Source organism: Rhea pennata, chromosome 2, assembly GCF_028389875.1.
Source record: "Rhea pennata isolate bPtePen1 chromosome 2, bPtePen1.pri, whole genome shotgun sequence".
Classification (NCBI taxonomy): Eukaryota; Metazoa; Chordata; class Aves; order Rheiformes; family Rheidae; genus Rhea; species Rhea pennata.
Window position 1 is genome coordinate 47,868,524 of NC_084664.1, and position 22,764 is coordinate 47,891,287.

The 22,764-nt window shown below is 38.1% G+C and overlaps 1 protein-coding gene across 1 annotated transcript in view; it reads right to left on the reverse strand.

The window, feature by feature from the left end:
• CPNE4 (copine 4) overlaps positions 1–21,784 on the reverse strand; it is a 182,320-nt gene extending 160,536 nt beyond the window's left edge. Inside the window, exon 1 of the mRNA XM_062567862.1 lies at positions 21,599–21,784. Coding sequence (XP_062423846.1) covers positions 21,599–21,778 — 180 coding nt within the window. The 5' untranslated portion in view covers positions 21,779–21,784. The remainder of the gene's footprint in view (positions 1–21,598) is intronic.
• Positions 21,785–22,764: the final 980 nt, after the last annotated feature.

Genomic DNA, 22,764 nt, shown 5'->3' on the forward strand with positions numbered 1-22,764 from the left:
AAGCAGAACTGTACTTTCTGGTCTCACAGAGGTGATGCAAGTATAAATGCATTAAAAGAACAGGTAGATAAATGCTATATGATTGAAGTACACAAGCTAGACAAAGAAGGGCTTTCTGGTCAAGGCACTGCAGTCTGAAATCCAGGCTCTGCCACAAATTGAGTTTGTATAATCTTAGGTTTAATTCTCAGTTCCTCATCCATCAGTACATGGGAACAATGCTTACCTCCTCTTTAAAATGCCTGAAGAAAAACTGACAGAATTCCTGGCATTGCTGGTGAAAGCGAAGATGGAGAATGCTTTCTTTATTCTTGTAAGAAATAGAAATGGCAATTTTCCATCAAGCTTTCAGGCTTTCATATTAAAATGTAAAAACAAACATATATTGCTCTTTCAGCCAAAATGTTGCAACATATGGGTGCCTGAAAGGCACTCAGTAAAGTATTTTTCAATTTAAAGATATGCAGAGAAGTGTTCTCCCCTTAAATTTTTAAGATAACAGCTATTCCTCACAAGCCATCAGCTTTCTGTGCTCACGCACACTTTGCAAACAGTTGGTGAAAAAACTAGTACAAAAAACAGCTCAAAAAACCCCACTACAAACTCCTACCCATAGACAACCATAACGAGACAAATACTCTGCTTTCCACCTATTTTGCTTTTCTTCTGTGTTGAAGTGATATGCACTCATCCTCCTCCTTCCCTTTCTTTCCTGCCCCCCTTTCATCTACACATGTACGTACTCCTTGCACCTTGTTGTGAGTTTCTGAGCTGCTGTCTAGAATCAGTTAGTTAGCAGCAGTAGTCACAGTCTAATATACTAGGGTTATATTGAAGTGATTTGTAACATCCACTGGAGTGAAGTAATCAAAGAAATTATTCTGGGCTACAGCACAATCTGGGCTATGTGGCATAAAATCATTTTTCCTTGTGACAACGCTAGAGAGAATTTGTCAGATACGCTAGAGTTTTATAAGGTTTTGAGGGGGTTGATTTCTTTTTAAAACCACTTAAAACATACACAGACCCCCACAGTGCTTTACAGAAAAACTGACTCTCTACTGCATGAGATTCATAATATGAGTTATTTTTAATCAAAAGGATGACAGAGATCAGACTTAAAGAACAGGCTGGAGTAGAAAAGACACGGTTCGCATAGTAAAATAACTGAACGGTTATTTGAACCATAGCTGAATTTACATTTTATAAATGTATTAATGCAATGTTAGTTAAGTTTGGTTGCCTGTTTAGAATCCAAAAGGCTAAACAGAAGCTCAGATAAACTCAAGGCCAGTCTTCAAAACATATAACTGAAAATAATGACATTCTATCTTCCTTCTGGCTTCTAGTGTCCCACAGCATCTCACATTGAGGTTTTTCAAAGCTAAGATAGTTGAGATAACAGAGTTAGCTGAGAGTTGAAGTAACAGCCCCTCACCCTGCACTCCACCAGACAGCAAGATCCTCCACTTCCATGATCTTCATTATTAGAAAGGACAACAGGACAACTGTGTCATCTTCACCTCATTTACCCTTGGATATAGTATGTCAGCTTGCTAAAGAAAGAGGGCAAGCTACATGGTTAAGGTACTAAAACCCCAAATACATAAGTCTTCTGTTGTACCCATAACTTGAGCATGAAGAAAAACAGCATCTCACTGGGAGAGTGTGGTATGGTACATATTTAGGTAGGCCTGTAGTATTCTGCTCCTAGGAAGACAGAAAAAAACTCTTATCCGAATTAGTTAAACTTTCCAGCCACTGAGAGAGAAATGCTGTGCTATCAAACGATGAGCATCCTTAGAGGATTAGTTGGGCTTCAGAAAATGTGGTTTATGTCATTGATTCCAGACATATCTCATTCTGCCTTCTGTGGTTCCACTTTTAAGTGTTTCAAAACACTTCTGACACTGGTTTTAATTCATCTTAGATTCACCAATATTTGCTTGCTAAATTCATAGTCCAGAATGAAAAGTATGCAAAGCAGCCAACCCCATGGGACTTTCAAATGGGTCTACACACAAAAGCTAATACTGCCAATCAAACCTGAAAACAGCATTGTGATGATTTAGGAACAATTTCTCTGTTAAACTATGAAATTGTTTTCCAATCAATTGGTGTTTCCAAACAACTATTAAAACTGCTGCATCTTTAATGCTTTTAAATGACTGGATATCCAACCTGGTTGACAAAGGGCTAGATTAGATCCCTCTCGGGCTAAGAAAAGATACTATGTATAACTTACTAGCACAAACAGATGGAAAGTGGCCATTGTGGTTGAGGTGATCCAGTTTAACTGATGCTGTTTTTTAATTCAACCTCGAGTGCAATTTTGAAGCCAGTCTCCTGATCATCAACTCTTACTATGCTCTATTTCACATTCTGGTGCACATGGATCCACACTCTTTTCACACGAAATGAAACTGGAAGATGCACACCAGGAGCACCTCTACTGCACTCCGGTCACAAATGGTCATTTTGTATCCGAGACTAGACAAATTAGAACTAGATCTAAGTACAAAATGCCCAAAAATGTACAGGGTATGGATGTCAGGTTCTCCACAAACTGTTTTGCTCTTCAGATTCACTCTAATTGGCCTGTACCATTTTCTAATGCAGAAGGCCTGAAGGAAAAACAAAGTCAGCAAAAGTAAGTTAAACTGGAAAGATTCCTAATTTCAAAAGATAATTTCTGAGCTTCAGAGGGAGAATCCCCAGTCAGTCCAGCTCAGTCTACAGACATTTGTGTATACAGAAGCACAGAAAATGAAAATAGGAAAATTAAATCTGTTTTTTCGCCTGTGATACAGTAAGTAGATATTGTGCTTCACAATTCTGTCAGTCAAGTCCATGAGCTGTGTCACATTAGATCCAAATCATTGCTCTGACTTCCTGTGGCAGCTCACCCTACTCACACCGGCATCAGGACCGGGGTTAAAAGATAAGCCTGGCTTCTGCATATTGTGCGGTGTGTTAAGAGAAGTTGCTTTTGGAGAAGAGAGATGCCAAATACTGAATAGACAAGATTAGCCCTCAGAGAGGAAAGGCCCCAAACTGAACTGATTAGAAGGCTACCTGGGCCTGGCTTCCTGATACTAGTGGGGGAGAGAACATTCCCACTGCATTAAGCATCAGAGTGATTTCTGCTTTTCTGGGTAGGAAAGGGAATCTGATGCAGTTTTACTGTAGTTGGTAGTTCAGACTAAAAACTCAGGAGAACATCACAATTGCAGTGGTGGGAACCCATAAAGGAGACCACAAACTGATAGTGATAGATTTTTACATATAGTAATAAATCTTTTTTCCTTTAAGGGATGCTCTGAGAATTAGGGACAAAAATCCCCATGAAAAGAGAGGTTATTTTGTTTGAGAAAGAGGGAGACTCATCACATGTTGTTATCCAACATTTCCCATTGTAACTCTTGTACCTCAAGTTTCTCTTTGAAGTCTTCACATGTGGAACATCTCCTGGAAACACGAAGAAGGAACAAAAAACCAACCAAACCAAATAAAACCGCAAAAATGTGCACTGTTCTCTAGGCTGCAGTCAGAGACATCACAAACATGTATCTGAAGGGAGCTACATACGCCTTTCATACGCACACAGTCCTACTCTGCGGATGTATCATATTCTCTTCTTTTTATTTCAGTCTGTTTCACAGTACACTCCTTACTGTACACCACAGGAACAGGAATTCTTACGTAATCTTTGCTGAATCGTAGGGTTTTTGTTTGTTTGTAATATATATAAACCCTGTACAGCATGCCAAAACAGAGAAATGGAATTAACTGAAGTGCCATAAACAACAGCAAGAAACTCCATAAGCTTTCACTTGTTCCTGTGGCCAAGGCTAATGAAAACTATAGGTTTTCTTAGACAGGAGATGTACAGAATCTGCTGTTATAGTCAATTATACTGTCAAACCAAACCAAAGCACAGAGGCATACACTAAAAGAAGAAAATCCTACGCATGTAGAAGGATTGCCTAAATACCTTCATAGGCCTTCTTTGACATTAATTTTACTGCCTGTAATGAAACTGTTATATAATGTAAGGGTAAGAAATAATTTCTACAAAAGAATCAAATAAGGTAAGAAGAACAAGTCTGTGGATGTTATTTTCTCAGAAAATTTTGAGAACATGTAACTGATATCATTACAGAATATGCAATTGAGATAAGATGAATAGAGTTTTCATGTCCTTCTGGACCAAAATATCTCCTCTTCACTTGAGTCATTATATTATCACACAGAACAGGATGCCATAGGAAATGCAATTTCAGATTCTTGCCAGTAGAAATTTGAAATCCAGGTAATCAGTAGGTGAAAAATATAACAGCAACAGCATTTTCTTTCCCTTGTAACCTTGTATCAGTCCTAAACATGCAAACACTTAAATCAAAATACTTCACTGTATTGTGAAGAGTAACCTTGCTGGCTTGGATGGGACTTTTCACAGTAATAAAACAGACATAAGTGCTCCTAACTAACTTGCAAAATAAAGGGACACATGACAATTTCATAAAACTTACAATGAGCAGATAAACTTGTATGATAAAACCATAAAAAAATAGTACACAAATAAATGACAGCTTAGTAATAAAATCAGTGTCACCACCTGATCATTTGGAATACAACCCCCAACAAAAAAAAAAAAAAAAAAAAAAAAAAAAAAAAACTTTTTAAGGGAAAGCAAGGGTCAAATAGCATCTTTTGTCAATATTCATGGATTAAAATAACTTGGTATTTTTATACAAAATATAATTTGGTAATTTCTAAAGTAATTTTATTTGAAATCGAGATGAAAATACACTGTCTAATTTCCTACTAAGTCTTTCAGAGAGGTAGGAAGGCAAACTGAAAGTATAAAATTAATGTTTTGTGAACACTAAACATTATTTTTCATTTAAAGTCTTACTGTCATAATTCAAGCACTGATTCCTCTGAAAATTTGCCTTTTTTTTTTTTACAACAATATTCCACTTGGAAAATGATAAGAACGGCATTAGAAGGTGACTTTAAAATGAGCATGTTCCTGTCAAAATTCCTAAGCTTTCTGCCAACATGATATGGAATATCAGAAGAGTTGTACAAGAAAAAGCTAACATTTTAATGTTCAGTTCTGTAAGGCAACACGGTTCATTTACAACGTCCTGTGGTAGGCCAGCTTAAACCACCTTCAGCCCTGTTCCCCCACACAACCCCAGCCAAATCACTTCAATTTACTTCTGAATTTCATGGGAGCAGGTGTGTGCACAGCCACATGCTGAACCAGACCCAGGAACTCACCCCGTGGAGTAACAGTCCACAAGAAGACAGAAGCACCCTCTTCCCTGCAGTTACTACTCAGCTGGGCCACTTCCCCAAAGCGGTACCCACCACAGTGGTGCCAAACAACATCACAAGGAGGCGACAAGAGGAATATCACTGAAGAGATGGAAACAGAAACACAGCCACAGAGGATGTGCCATCACTTGGCCACTGCAACTCATTGCTCTGCAAACATCAGCTTTTGTTTAAGGGTGACAGTGCCCTGATGAAATCACCTCAGACAGAGAGGACTACCCACAAATCCCATGGTCACAAAAAAAAACGCAGACCATTGATTAACCTCAATTTGAGAAACCCACCTAACTAAATGAGAAGCTTCCTTTTTACAGTCAGTGGGATGTCACTGCACACACACCAATTCCTGCACACTGAGCTAGGAGCATGCATAAACATTTGCAGGATAAGTATCAAATAACTATATTCTTCTTAAACAGATCTCTATACAGTCTACAGAAAGATTTCAGACCAATTATATTTTTCATGAGTAATTATTCTAATTAAACTCCTGACTGGTAACACATTACTGATTCAGATAGAAAACATAATATTCAAACTTCACATTCTCCTCCTCCACACTTCAGTGAAGTCTTTAACATGTCTTATGCTTTACTTATCTCAATCCAAAGCCAAAAATTTACTTTGCAGAAAAAGCTCACTGTATTATATCAGCTTCCTCCAAGCTCTTACTAAAAAAATCACCCAATACTGGGAGATGCTAATGCAGTCTAATGTCACCCTCACTCTTCCACAGTTCAGTTTAAAAAAACACTTCTATATTGGCATACATACATACCGCCTCCAAGCACCACTGCAAGTAGTGTTTCAAACTTCTTGTTTCCCCTTTCCTCCTGGATAGGGCAATACACATCATTTACTACAGCATTTGGAAACATTTTACTGATGTTAATGTTTTCTTCAATTACTGAACCAGGATGGTGCAACTGGCTACTTTTACATGCCCTTACGTTCTTTTGAAACTTCTAAGTGTCTTCTGTTGACCTAATGAACTTTTTTTATATATAAGCTAAGGAGAAAGGAAATTACAGAGAAATACATGAAATAAAATGTTTGATAATCCAAAAGAGCCCAGGCTTACTTCTTTGGGTAATGTTCTTAAGACGACTGGCCTTGTAAGGCTAAGACCACCATGAGCTGTAGCTAAACATGACAGAGAACTGGAGGCACTTCAAAGCTTGAAGAGCTCAGCACCTTGTTGTTCAAATCAATTCCTCACCAAGTACTCAAATAAAAAAGAAAAAGAAGCATTTATATTATCCTACAAGATGCTTGCCCTGAGTTCCAGTTGCTTCTAAAATAAGATCCAGGTGCTCTTAAAAGTCTAAAGCAGCCTTTTAATTTCAAATTGCCCTTCACTGCATGTGCCATGAATGCAGATCTTTAAAAGCAGGGTCTAAATCAAAACACTATATATTGCAGAATAATTGTTTAAAAAGCTATTTAAACATCTAAGGCTTATCTAAAGTCTTAGATAAGTCAAATCAGAAGTTTAATATTTTCTGATAATTTTTTTTAAAAAAAATTATGTATGTTTTCCTCAAAAGGTTTTGTTCTCTTTTTCTCCCCTCTTCAAGCAAAACTTTACTACTACTCAAAAGCTTATTACAATTAATTATATAATGTCAGCAGATACAGACCTAGATGAGAATCTTACTATGCTAGGCTTATAAAATAGAAAAGATACTTTGTCCCTAAGAGCTTACAATTTAATTAGTTTATACACACACACACACAACAGTGCTGCAATCAATTGGAAAAAGATTCCTAGAGCAGGAGGTCTATTTCAAGTCCAAGTTTGCAAACATACATTATTCGATTAAAACTACAATTTGCCAGACTGGATATCAGACCCATAAGAGGTTTGAAGTCCACCTTCATCAGAAATGGTGAAGAATATGCTCATCACACCTACGCTTACTAGAGTCTGACACACAAATAACACTCTGTAGACACAACGGGAACATCAGTTCTACATAGAGATTTTGAAATTGTTGCAAAAAGGAGGAGGCTCCAAAACAAACTAATGGTGGTTACACATCAGTGAAGTACGATCCCATCTGAAAATTGTGCCAAGATTTAGGGTCCGTCAGGTTATCCCCCGAGAAGAAAAACTAGGGTTAGAGTCAGATAGGTTTGATGTAGCTATTTTAAAACATTCATAAAGAAGTCAAACGACCAAAGACCTCCTCACCCATTAATGCCCTTCAGCCAGCTCACAAACCAAAAGGCCTTAGGCTTCTCATTGGACCACCTACCAGTGCTATCCAAGCTACATTAAAAATTCCATGCCTACCTCTCTATAGATACCATTTTATATCTACATAAGTAGTATCTCTTTCACCTTCTCTTGCCTTCCTCTCACATTCTCATATACACATTATCCCCAAATATAGCCAGCTCAAGCCCCTCCAGTCAGATCATTCAGGACTTTTAGCAGCTGTGTATTTGGAGCCTTTGATTTGAGAACTACATTTCTCAGAGCTGTCACAAAACACTGGTTACAAAGTAATGTTTTGCTTAGGATTTTCATCACTGGCTGAAGGAAAATACACAGCTCTAAGGAAATTGGCAACTGTATTACTAACATGAATTAAAACTAGCAACCACACCTTTAAAATGCTCAGTCAACTGCTTTTCACCAGCCTTCCTTTGTATTTCATGTAGAAACAGCAATTGCTGGCATAAAACTGACTTTTGAATGGTAACCATACACTTGGTAACTTGGTTACATACTTCACTAACCAGTGTTCTGCATGCATGTTATAGGATTACCTCCTTTATAGATAATCTGTGTTATAGGATTACTTCCTTTATAGATGAGGGGTGGAAAAGCTGAAACAAAAGCGAAAGGCAAACACAGGCAGATTGTCAGTAAATTACATATTCTCACCACAAAAATCTCCAAGGGTAGCCAAATTATACAGCAGTTCACAAGAGACATCAAAATAAAAGTGCGTGCTCTTTAAATAGACTGACCTCCAGCTGAAACCAGCAGAAAAGGCAGACTGATACACTGAAGGGGAGGAAAAAGAAAATAATTAGCCCCTATCAACTGTGTTCAAGTTAAATGGATAAGAGCACACGGCTGCTTTAAAGGAGGATATACAGATAGAAAGAATGGCATACTATGACAGTGTAAACTCTGTGAGATCCATTACTATGTCAGAATCTTATTTAAAAAATATTTCCAACTAACACAATTAAAGTGTATTAAAAATTTAACTTCCTTGGTTTCAAAGTTTATTAAATATGCATGTATTCCTGGGAGTTCTTAGCACTACCTTCCAAAAATAACACAAATATAAACTGCTAACACTCAGCATAGTAGAGAATACACAGTTCTCTTAAATTATGAAGGAGAGCTTCAAGCTTTTGAATGGTTCCTTAAAGTGGAATAACGACTCCTTTCACTCTTTAAGTCCAAACTACGTAAAATGGAAAGGTTCCCACAACAAAAGAAAAACTCAAGGACAAAATACTGACTAGTTGAAACCAGTCAATACTAGTTGCAGTAAGTGTGCTGTTCTCCATTCAACTTGTGACGTGCAATCGCCTCTAAATCACAGAAATCAGGGCACCTGAAAGGCAGGACATGCTCACTTTAAAATCATTGCCTTTCAGGATTTATCCAAAGTTGTAAAGTCTATAGAAAAATTTTGAGAGAAGCAAGGAACCCCTGCAGGCGATGCATTTTCAGTGCAAACCATGCAATCTGATGTCAGGGAGCAAACACAGAACCAATCAAATTAGGGGGGGAAACAGCGATACCAAGCCTGAAGGTGCAGGATAGCTCCTCCTGTTTGGAGACAGTGCTGACAACTGTGTTGAGTTTGATGTGATAAAGGGAGTCCATCTTATTCTGCCCTTGAGTAGAATATATATAGGAATTTCTGCTGGCTGAAACCTTTTCATACAATTAAATATTGTGGAACTGGGCCAAGAGTGAATAGGGCATGCAAGAAAAGTTCAACTAAAGGACATGGTGAGAAAGACTATCGATGACCACCAGAGAACCCTAGAAGACCACCCGAGTGCAGGAATGCACAAGCGTCAAAGATATTTACATGTCTTTTGCATATGATAATGAAGGTCTCGTAAGTAAAGAATATGTTGATAAATTCCCAGAAAAAATGATGAATATGTATTGGATATGAATGCATTAGTTGTATTTAATCCCTAAAGCTAGATGCTTCGGCACGCACATAAGGTGGAGAGATCCCCCTGTGCATCTGGCACTGTCGTAATAAAGAATGCTGCTTTCTAACACTCCACAACTGAGTCTTAGAGAGTTTGATTTGCCAACTTACGGTAACACCAGGAGTTTAAAAAAAAAACCCAAAAACCAAAAAAACAACAACAACAAAAAAAACCCCACCAGCATCACATAAGTTGAACAGAGGGCTGAGGGGAATCCCCCCCAAACAAACTTTTGTGAGGAATTCTTAGTTGCATGGGAAATCTGAATTCCTACACCAGTAGCCAGTCCTGCACCAAAACCAATGTGATCTTGTTGGTGCAATAGTAAAATAATGGATTTTTCCAAAATTTTCCAAACATTTGAAAAGCAAAAGCCTTAACACTCACATTTCCCGTTTGAATGGGTAGATCACGACAAATCAAGAGTATCACACCAGATATTTTTCTGCCTCAAAACCACATCTTCTAAGGCATACAGGAGTGAAATAACAACTGAGCATCTCACAAAACAGTAAGATTTACCTCAGACAGTTGCATATTTCACGATGAATTTAAATTCGAGTTATACAAAAACAGGCTGAACAATATACTATGTCTTGGAAATTATTGCTCAGGAACTACAGCACTGATTCCAGTTTCCATGACATATTCCAATGGAGACCAAGGAATGGCTTATCACATGTTCTACTACCCTGAAATGTGGCACTTTGGACAAAAGGCAGGTAAATCTGTGAAGTCAAATCACCTGAGCAACTCATACCTAAACAGTGCTTCGCACTCACACCCAAACAGTGATTTTGCACAGGCCCTGAAATCTCGTAGTGTGTAGCTCCAGAGATGGGGCTGGTAAAACGAGTCTGCTTTGACATCAGCAGCAGTGGTATGGTGGTAGCACCCACCCACTCTAAGCCTTCTCCTAGGGAATTCACTCCTCCGAGGTGTTCTGTAACTACTGCACACACGCCACCTTCCGGGATCTCCCTTCAGAGAGTGCACACGGTAGTCAAAAAACACACAAGCAGAAACAGCAATTCTAGGTGTTTTACTGCGACTGGGTCTTGGCTTCCAGAGGCAGACTGCAGGACACCTAAAGCAATGCTGCAACACAGGTATGAGAACACCACTTCGGTCAATGAGGTGGTCTGCAAGCTGTGAGCTCAGGGGCAAAAAGCTCCTTCTTCTTAGTAAGATTCAAAAAAGAGATAAACTACCTTTCATGAAGCACTCACTACTTTCTGTTGCTGTTCCTTTTCTTTTTTCTTTTTTTTTCTAAGTTGAAATCAGGGTGGGAAAGTGTAATTTATCTAGAAAGATACCCTAGCTTTGTATTCTGCTTCCTGGGTACTCTGAGCATCTACCAGTACCATGTACAAGATGGATACCACGAGGACATTAAAAAAAAAAAAAAAAAAAAAAAAAAAAAAAGGACAAAATACTGACTAGTTGAATAGTCAATACTAGTTGCAGTAAGTGTGCTGTTCTCCATTCATATATGTTCATATATGCTATGTTCTCCACAGCAGTTCAGAGCTATGCAGACTCTGGATACAATGGGGCTCTGCTTAGATTTACACTGTTCACATGCAAAATGGTTTCCAAGGGGAGAAAGGAAAATAAAATGTCACACTCCTTTTTTAAAAAAGGAAAAAAAAATCTCAGGCAAAGACTAGAAATATCTATTAACAAATAAAGCCAGCATTTATGTATTCAAACTACATTTTCATACAGAAATTCTCAGTTAGATTTTGTGCAGTCTATATTCTGGTCTGATTAAAACATACCTAATACAACAGAGTTTCGGCCAGTACCAAACACGATAGAAGATAAATTATGGTAGAACAGATTCTAGTGAAAAATAAAAGACTTAAGGCCTAAAACAAATTTAGATTCTGTACATTTGTTTTATTATTAACAAAACAGTTCCAAATGAGCTGCTTTTTTTTTTTTCCACCTGGCATAAACAAACTCTACCAATTCATATCAATAGTATGATATCTTGTTATGCACTGCTTTTAAACCAAGTCAGCTTAGTGAATTTGGTATCCCCGGTCAATCAATATTTGCACAGAAGACTTTCCAAAGAACATCCAAAGTCAGCTTGTTTTCCTAAATTGGTTATTCTCAGCCTCTTATAACTGCACTTACCGTACTAGAACCTCAGGGAAACAATTCATACAACGCCCTAACACCCCCTCCCAGTAAAAGCAGAAGAGGCTCAGGACGCTGGCAATCTGCCAGTCCCTGTTCTGATGCCACAGGTTAAGAATTAATGTACTGAATCAATCAAACAAATTATCTATGTACAATCCAGCTCCAAAGATTCCTGCTTACTGTAGGTTTATCACAATCTGTCAGACCACTGAAGTCAAGTCAGGCTTAAAAATCTATCCTGGAGATGTGCAATGTTTGTGCTTCTGTAATAAATAGCTCATGAGAGACAGACACATCACAGAGCTAATCTGAAATGTGCATCTGTCTGCCCATGATAAAAGCCTTCCCCTCCTCATCTAAGTTTAAAATATTACACTGATGGACAGATAATTAAACTGCATGAGAAAGTGGGCAAGAGAATCAAAAATGTAATTTTATGAGTGTTGGGCTATACTGATAGTTGCTGATAGCAGTAGGATAACTCCTCCCATGCAGAACTGTAGCATTTTCCTCCCAACTGACTGATGCCAGTCAAAGCATACCGAAAGCAGTCGGACACACTTAACAGTGGTAGCACATTCCCTTCACACTCCACAGACTGGGACTGAACTTCGGCAGAAATTCTCAAGGCTGTTCAGCCACATGAACTAGTGCAATTCTGTGCTACCTCTTCACGAGGAATCAAAACCAATTTTTTTTTCCCCCTTTAAAGCAGCAGCATTTCTCTAATTATTTTATTTCTCATGTTTTTATCATCAGCTCTTTGCTTCCTTCACTTTGCTGAAGGCCACTGCAAAAGCTCTTCTATGAATTTTATCCTTCACTACAGCCATTTTTTTAAAAAATCTTGGCCTGCAAGGAATCCGTAGCTGAAGATCTACCACAACCTGGCTGTTCTTGTGGCAAGCTGCTCTGTTTCTGTCCCACAGGAACACTTAGACAACAAGGATACTTCTCCTTCCCGTAAGCTGTTACTGGACGAGGCCTTCATTCTGCTCAAAGGCTGCAGGTACTTGCTTGCGTACTGAAAAGCATCCACGTCCTTTGGCCAATCAAGGATTACTATTACAGAGCTTTAAAGAAAGTTATGCTTGTTTCTTCCTGCAGGAAGAGGAAATCATTCCCAACTAGCTACAAAAAGGAGAGTTTTGGCAAGCTCTCTGACCTATTCTAACCTTATATATAGTCTGGATAAAACAGAGTACCAATAATAAATACCATACACCAGTATTCAGTCTTATAGGTGTAAGATACAACTTCATACCTATTCTGTAGACATATTTTGCTTTGGTAATCCTCAAAATATTATGTTTTTTTTTAATCTGCTCACAAATTAAAACTTCAAGGATTGTCCTGACTTAAATATTAGAAAACTCTTGTTTTACTAATATGACTGAGAACATACTTTAGCTTTCAATGGAAGCTGTGATTTTTATTCTAAGAAAGAGTTAAGAAAGGTCTGTGAAGCATGAATTACAGAATAGGCAGCATGGCTACAAGCAGTATTTGTAAGTATGTCTTAGTTTCATTAGAAATACTGATAAAAATGCATTAAAAGCAAAGGAATACTCACAACTGAGTGAAAAAGGTAATTCAAGTACCATGTTCCTCAGACAAAAAAAGCTGATTAATAAATCATGCACTTTGTCAGCCAATATATTTTGGCAAAATGTGATAAATAGAAAAACGGATAAGAACTCCCAGTATTTTTTTCGTATTTCACGTCTGCAACCAAATTACTCAGTATTTACAATGAAGGCAAAATTTTCAGGCAGCCTAAAACCAGTCAAGACTTCTTCTACCAGCACAAGTGCATGCACAGGCAAACAGAAATCTGACAACTGAGTAGTTGAGCCAGCTCTGTCCTTCACAGGTAGAAATAGGAAGAAGACAAAAAGAAAAAGAAAAAAAGTGTCTCTTACAAAAACCCTCAATTGAACTAACTGAAGATAGCAGTTGTGGTATTGTTATATAGAAATTGTTCACAAGAAGTGAACAGTGTTCTTCAATCATTTCCACAACCTCCAATCCAATGGACGCTAAAACAGGATGCAAACAAATACCTATCCCTTGGATTTTCATCTAACCTAGTAGAGTATTAAACTGATTTTTAAGCAGGTGACTATTTCCTAACTTGGAAGACTGATTATATAGTCCCACAGGTCTTTTCATTACTTTCCACGGCCGCCCCGGGGCAGATTTACCAGGTAGACAGCTCCTGAAAATCGGTCCCAACAACAGCTCTTCCCAATACAGGATGCTCTGGGCTGCAGAATCAGGGAGAGACCTTGCAGCTCATACCACCGCTATGCACAAGTGCTCCCAGCTTGCCAGGAACACTCTTATTCATTTATTCAAACTACTAGAAAAGTCTCTTCCCTCTCCCATGACATGAGCGCAGGGCACATGAAGAGATTTAGTAGGACAGATACAATCAGAACCAGCCTCCTCCTGCTGCTGCTGCGGGAAGGGGAAATCCCACAGCTCTAGCAAAGCAGCAGCAGCCAGTTCAAACATGACCACACACAGGAAGAAAACAGCTTTCTGCCGTGTAGGTTTTCTCTTCGTCTTCTTTGTGCATGCACTATGCCCCACGAACTGCACTACAGAGGCACTGATTTGTGTGTGAGCTAGTGAAATATTATGTTATCTATATAGTCTGAAAGTAACAGCATTTGCCTTCGGTCAAGACAACCTGGAAAATGGACTTTCAGTGAGCACATGCACCTTTTTCCCCCACCATCCCTCAAAAAAAAAAAAAAAAAAAAAAAAGCCTGTGTAAGGCAGGAGGAGTTTAAAAGGAAAAATACCAATTCTGCTTTTCCTCAGAAGATAGCTGTCAATTTGCTGTCAATTTGTCTTCTTTGTAGAGGAAGATCACAGGAAGATCACATCCACCTGCAGGGTTATTGTCGTTGGGATTTTTTTTTTTTTTTGGTCCACTGGTGTTGTTTTTTTTTTTTTTTTTCCTTTTTTTTTGAGAGTTAATGACAGGAGCTCTTCAACAGACAGACTCTTGGAACAAAGGATGCCTCCAAAATATTAAGGCTAGGAAAGTAAAATATCCAATTAGATGAATTGAGACTGAAAATGGACCCAGATAAAACATTCAATTAGCCTGCAGCCTGACCCTACAGACTCCCAGTGGTGATTCAAAGAGACAAGCTGTCTTCGTCATTCTCACCAAACAGAAAGACTTTGGGGAAACTTCTCATCACAAGAAAGCAGAAGAAATCTTGGTTGGCAACAACACAGGTTACCAAGCAGTCTTAAGCAAGGAAGCATTCAATAGCATCAACATACACTTAAAGACAAGGGAGAAAGAAAAATACAACATTGAATTATTAGAACTCAATAGATTATAAAGCTAAATACATAGGCATATTGCTGCTTATATAAATAAGATTAATTCTCTTTTGGCTTGTGAATCATTTTGGAGTCAGAGCAAGAGGGCCCTAATGGCACCTGAAGAACTATTAAGGATCACCTTCTAGAAATACTCCTTGGGAAAATGATTCAGTAGTAGCATTCCCATTTCTTATTAGGTCCAAAGGTGAGCGAGCACTTGCACTAAAATATCGTCCCCTCCAAGATGGGCAGTACATGGATCTGTGTACAATATCAAGTCCTCTGATGACCTGAGATATCTAGGCAGTAGGGGTTGATGAGCCGGAGCACCAACTTCAAGTCATGAACTGTAGGACTTAGGACACACAGTGGCTTAGTTAAAAAGAATTTCATTAACTTTCTTTTCTGATGAATGTCTTCATCATTTCCAACAGAAACCCAATTCTTCCCCATCAGAACCAAGATTTGCACGGTTCCAAAGGTACTTCCAAAAAACCTAACACTTCATTAGAAACATTGTCCTAAACTTGCCCAGAGAAAACACAGATAGCATTTTCTACCATTAGCCCCATTCTATACCCAGAAGAAAACAAGCTTTGATCTGCAAATGAATCAGAAATTTCTTCACAATGAGAACAGCTAATTTCAAAGTAGCTGTTGAGTGAAAGCAGTTTCCAATCACCAAATTGTCCATAATCCAATACAAAACAACTCATCAGATCTCATCATCCAAATTCTTTGCCAGAGAAAAATCTTCATGAGGTGGTCTGCTCATTCCATTATCTCATTCCTTACCAATTCATTTTTACAGGATGTCTGTAGACCAAATCTGTATCTTAGGATGAAATCAGATTAAAAAAGTAACTTGAAGTTACTCTATCATTGACCAAGTTTAAAAAAAAAATACACTTTACAAAAAGCCAAATATCCAGTAACAGCCTTTTGTGAAACCTTGCAGGCATTTAAAGTAGATAGTTCCTGAACCACTGCTTGAAAACTTTGAAGCATCTAAGAAAAAAGAGATTCAATGCCAAAACCTTTTAAAACTGTTGCTATAGCATGGTTCAACCATCCACATTAATCCATGCTACTTAATGGTATAGATGCACTTACTCTTCGAAAAACAGGACATGATAGTTGCCTTTTCATACAGTCACAGATTAATTGAAAGACTAAAATCCCAAATAGTATAGACAAAATAAACAGAGATTTTCAAGGACCTCTTCCAATACAGAAGCCTTAAAATGAATATGGCAAGTCACAGGTCCAAAAAAGACAAGCAGTATTACATGATTCAAAAACTACTTAAGCTGAAGAACTGTTTGTCCCAGGACGTTGTGCAAGTTTATTTTTAAATACAAAAAAACAAAATTATGATCAAATTTATGGAGGAAAAATACATCAACATTTGTTAATTACTACAACAGAAACTCTTGTTTAAAAAGTCCCTGGTCTGGCAGAACAAGCTGGAAAGACACTATTGTATTTCCCCTATTGCACAAACTTCTTTGCTGTCACGAAACAGCAGAAGCAAGACAGTGGTTAGACAGGCCTACAGTCTGATTCTGCATGACTGATGTTTTTAGTTGTTGCTTCCGATAATTAAAGTTTCAGTTCCATCCAAATGCTTCATCTATGACTGTCTTCATCTATATGAACTGAAAAGGATTTATTTATTTAGTTATATATATTCTCATGCTTTTGAAGTTATTTTGGAACAGTTCATTAGAGTCATGGAACATGTCAACCCACAAACTCCCCAATTTTATGACTTACTGGCTCTCTCCCTTCCCTCTCTGCTGTGGGCTGTAACAGCCACAGATGGATAAAATGAGAGATACTTTTAGGTATCTATGGAAACAAGTAGAAGTCTACTTTAAGGTCTTCCCTTTAGAGCCTTCTGCATGCCAGAAAGGGACAGAGAATTTCCCCCACTCTCCAATATGCAGTGGAGCAAAATAATGCAGTAGGTGCTTGAAATGGAAATCAGGAGCAGAGGAAAGTGAGGAGGCAGGAGGAGGAGGCTGGAGAAGGACAATGGAATTAATTCAGAAATAAAACAAAAGAGAGCAGGACTAACAGGAAAAAAACAGAACAAAACAAAAGGGAAGTGCAAGACTCTGTCCCGTCTGAGCTTGATTCCTAGGTAGACAATTTAGTAGGGTCCACTGGTATTCTACAAATTGACTAGTTTAATGCATTTCTAGACTAACTGATCTCGACTGTCTTTTTATGGCAAAAGTTTGTGAGGATGTATAGGGTGAGTGGTCAAACCAAAACAACAAGCAAGCAACCTCCCCAGAAAACAAAAACAAAACAGAAGGGAAACCTGTTTTGACCAAAGAAAACCTTTTGCTTCAATTTTCTAATCAAATCAAGCCGATCTTTGAATCAAATGTCATACTGAATAGCAAGTCAATGTTTTTTGTTTGAAAAATTGAGGGGGGTTCCTACAGGCTTTTGTTAAAACTTACTGAATTTCATTGAATTTGTGACTTCAGTCAACATTTCAACAAATAAATCTATTTCAATAAACACATCTATTCATCCAAAAACTTTCAGCCACCTCTACTGACATGAATTTTAAGCAACTACATGTTATCTTTGGGTGCTGTATTATTTATTTGCTGTGCACTTGCTTCAAATTCAATAAAAAGTTTTTTTGACGGGAAGAAAAGCCCACTCCAGCTGGCTGGACAAATACACAAGGCAGCAGACACTATCTGCTGCTGCAGAAAGTTGAAAGCATATAGGTAGGGGAAACACTTCGCCATTTCCCCTCCCCTCATTATTTCCAAAAGTGGTTACCATCTTCCAGAGCTGCTCTTCTATTTTCATAGTTACAGACATTACATACCCTCTGGCTACACCAGGTTGTATCACACCTCCAGATCTCATGTCAATCTTGTATGACCACACAGCCCCGCAACCTACCAAACTTCCAAAGTAATAGGTATATTTGCCATACACAGATAACTTGTGAATAGGGCCAAGATATTTTCTCAGGAATAATGAATTAACAAGAATTTCAGTGCTAGCACATCTTCACTCAGGCTTTCAGTATTATGCACAATACACATTTATTACACAAACATATTTGCACTGTAGGTGGGTAAAATAATCAGAGGGGATGAATTTATCATCACATACCTTTGCCTGTTTCCACTACCCTCTTCAGCCATCCACCATCCTGAAGCTTAGATCAGTAATTAAACTCCTTGAACGAAATCAAATCAGTATTGGAAAACTGCAACTAAAGTGATTCTAATAAAACTAAAACAAAAAACACAACACATCTACAGCCACTCTGTAACTGTACTTGCCTAAAAATAAGTCCAAGAGAGCCAAAATTCAGTCTCAGTTCAGCAAATTATCTTTTAGGACCTAAGGGCAGCACAATCTGAAATTCTACTGTATCACACCCTGTCATCTCAGGCTGAAAATGCAAACTTCATGAGAGAGAAACAGTAGGCTGCTGACTTCCCTGTGAGACACAATATATCATTTTAATTCTAGATTGGATGGGATAGCACTTCTGAAACAGTATTAATATACATATCCCTCACACACATCTCTGTGTATGTGTACATATACATACGCGTGTTTAGGTAAACGTCTACTCAGACAGACAGAAAGCAAGCACATCCGGGCCAGAACCAGGGACAACACCAGGACCTTTTTGGGTACTTGTCCACATCCTACAGGTTTTCTTAACAGCTTCACAACTGCAGCATAACATGGCCATCACCAAAAGACCATTCCTTTCCAAATAAGACAGAAAAGGAACCATATTTACAAGAAAAAAAAATATAAATAAAAACTAATATAGACCATTTCCAGTCTCTGGAAACTGTTTTTATGCTACTCTACAACAGCACAAATATCTTTATTCTGTATTTATATATGCGCACAGTATAATTTACACAAAAACAAACATGCACACACAGTTCTGCAGAACTGAAGGAAAAAAAAAATCTTTTTTCCCCCAGAGATAGCATTCTATGTTTTAATCAAAACATTCACTGGCAGAAATATATGTAGATCCCGCTTACTGGGGGATGGTCTGCATCTGCACAGTCAATCCATCACTTGCATTGTACATGCAATCAGTTGGAGACATTGGCAATTCCATCAGCCTAGGCCCACCAACCTCACCTGCTTCTGGCATATTAGGGACTGTGCAGTTGTTCTTCAGCACCTCCAACACATTTCACCAGCACCTGTTTGCAAAGCTATACAGACCACAACCTGTATTCAAGGCACCTTCAACTCACCTGCTCCCTGTTTAAAAATCATGGACACAACCACGATACGTTGTCAATATGCATGTTTAAGTAACACTAGATATTTCTAAACTTGCTACAATCTTTGTGGAGACATTCAATCCACAAGGACTTTCAAGTACGCAGAAATTCAAAACAAACCTATAGAGTTATTAAATCCACAGATGCAAAGCTCTGAAGTGGGAGGGCAGGGAAGGGAGAGAAAAGACTTGTCTGGGAAAGTTTGAGATGATGTTGCACTACACTTCCATACTGAAAGAAAAAGTTCCATAATAAATCTTCGTGATGTTAAGGAGTGCTGGGGGACATAAAAATAACTGAAAAAAAAATCTGGAGTTCCACTCCTCTTTGTGTTATCATTCAGTGATGTCTGTCAAATACGCTCACTTCACCAATAGCTAGATTTTTTTTTCCTTCTTTAATTACTAGTCTGTCTGCAACCTCAGGTCTCGCTAGATCAATTATTGTCATCAGCAGAAGATTCTTCTAGCCAAATTATGTCTTCAGCTATACCTGAGTGACTCTGCTCAATTTAACTCAGCAATTGGAACTTAATTAAAAATTCTGTTGAGAATGTTGAGAATGTGTGGGCCAGAATAGGAAACGGCTCATCATGTCAGAGCTGTACTAGCTCTGCAGCACTGATAGGAACATGAACTAATAAAAACTTTTTGTTCATACTAAAATGAATACCCTGGACTTTCATTAGACACTGCAAGCAACCAATATGAGATGAGAATCAGATCAGTGAGTCAATCTGCTTTGCAAGATTATTCAGACAACCAGTTTCCAAATTAAAAAACACACCAAATAAAGGGCATCTCAGTTACAAAAACATTTAAATTAAATCTACTTACCCTACCTATAACAGGTCATATAAAAACTCTGAAACGAACTCAGAGTTATTCAGAGAATTGAAATGGCTCAAAAGTTTTGGGACTGTCCATTATAAACACAAAGATTTTTCTCATTATGACCTTTAACCTGCTGCTTGGTTAATTTCTATTATTTGAGTGATTTTACACAGAGAGAGTAGCTAAATACTCCCTTTTACATGGCTAACTATAATTACTTTTCTTTGGTAACTAGTATACTACATTAAATTTCAGTACGTGAAGACCTTGATTTTGCAGCACTAGGACAATCATGAGAAACTTACTTGTATTTATAGAGTGGTTTTCTGCCAGAGGCCCATCTAGTGGTTTCACGTAGTTAACTAAGAAAGTCAAGACTACTGCCAGAAAACTTGGCGTGTTGGTACTGATCCTTCACTGGCAAAAGTCCAGAGGTCCCCAAGTCAAAACCATTCATTTGGAACAAAATTCCTAAAGTCTGACAGACTTGTCTGAAAATGCTAAATTAAACGATGCATCGATTTACAATTTTGTTTTCTGCATATGCTTACAGCTAGTTTCTTTGGTAACTAGCATAATGTTATTTCGAATGCTGAAGCTGTTAAGAGTGAGGAATGAATACTTACTCAAATTAAGAGAAGATTTGGATTTGACATGTTCCTAATTTTTCGTGTTTACTTTTCACAAAAACCTCATAGATTTGAGCTTGATTAGCAGAGACATTCAAATTTAACTTCTGGCTAAAATAACTACTAATATTTTATTTAAAATATAACATTAAGTTCTAACATTCCTTATTTACAGCTTGCATGTCTCTGGGACATCTTGTTTCCATTTTTCAATCAAATGATTTCTAAGATTAACAAAAATAATGTGAGATAGGATTATAATTAAACATACAGTCCATGACACAAGGTAAATTGATTAGGTAAAGACATTAGTGTAGGTTACTAATGTCAACTGTGAATCCAGCTGCAATATTCAAAATTTGCAAATCAAACTACCCTTCACTGTCACTGAACTCCTTGCCAACTAATAATATTTTTTTTTCTTCCACAGCATTTTTCTCCTTTAGATTGGAAAGCATTTTAACAGTCACTATTATTATCTCCGCTATTACATAGCTTTTATGAAACACGAGTGCCTAAAGGAAAAGAGCTTTATATCGCTGTATTCTCTTATCATCGTCATTTTTAATCTAGACTCCAAAGAGGAGAAGTTCAAAATATCATTAAGAGTCTGGTTCCAAGTACGTTAGAATTAATTGGAAAATCTCCTTCCAATTTTACCAGACTTCACCACAGGCTTCAAATCACTTTTCCCCTTTATTGCACTTGCTGTTTGAACTTTACCTGAGCTTCACTATACAATCCCTAAAGCATCAGAAGAATCATTTTTATTTTATTCGACACTCACCTCAAACCACTGGCCATGGGACTGCATTTTAAGGATGACGCAAGGATCTGGCTTTGAGAGGGCATCCCTGTCTGATATGCCTTTGCACGCAACTCGCAGCTCCACTTTAGTCAGGCATGGGCTGTTAAAAATCCCCAGGGTATTGGCTGCCGATTCATAGATGTTGCTCATTTTCTTCATTCCTTCTTCTGTAAGGAGAGAAAGGGCCCATTAAGAACAATGTACACACAATACAATCCTTCCCTCCATCTCGAGGCCAATAGTGTTCTGTGAGCCAGTGGGATCTGTAACTGCGAAGAAGATCGAGAGTAAAGGGGAAAAAAGGTATATATACATCAAAGAAACACCTACGGAAGAAAGAAATACATCATCATCTTTCATATTTAGAAATAAGTCAACTTCAGGATGAAACTTTCTACCATACCCCACAACTTAGAATGAACTGTGACTTCAATTTACAGGTGGCTCTAAAAGCAGGAACAGACATTTCCCCTGGCCAAAGGGTAGACAGTAATTCTGAACTTCTCCTGATAAACCTCATTATTGGAGTAACGTGTTAATTAAATCGGTTCAGAAGTCCTACAAGCTGCTTTTATTTCTCCGTACTCCAACTAAAAAGCACATTTCATCTTACCCAAGCTTTTTGCATAAATCCAGGAGGAGAAGGCCCTTTTCATACCAAACTTAAGTTCTAAAATACATTTCACTATTTCCACACTCGCTACAGAACATTACCTCCCCCATCTTTGAGCAAGTAGTTGAGATTGATGGTCTAGGCAGGAGGGCAGAAGAGTTATGCTGGCAAATCTTGTCGTTATGCATTGCCTGCTCTTGCGGGTCACGAATCACAGTTACTTACATGAACGCACGCAGCTGGAGTAGTGCAAACCCCTGGCCCTTGCACTTCATCATAAACACCACCACTGCACACCTTGCAACTCAAGCCTTTGCTCTCAACGGAAGAGCAACGAAGCATATTTTTAACAGTGCTTATCAAAATCATTATATGATCATATCTAAAACAATAAGGAATACTGGAACACTAACTGGCCCACTCATTCTAACCTTCATAACCCGACCCCTGAAAATCCCTACCTCAGTAGGAGGCAGACTACCTTTATTCTCTCCTTCCCCCAAAAGGAAGAGCTGCAAAAAAAGTAATTAGA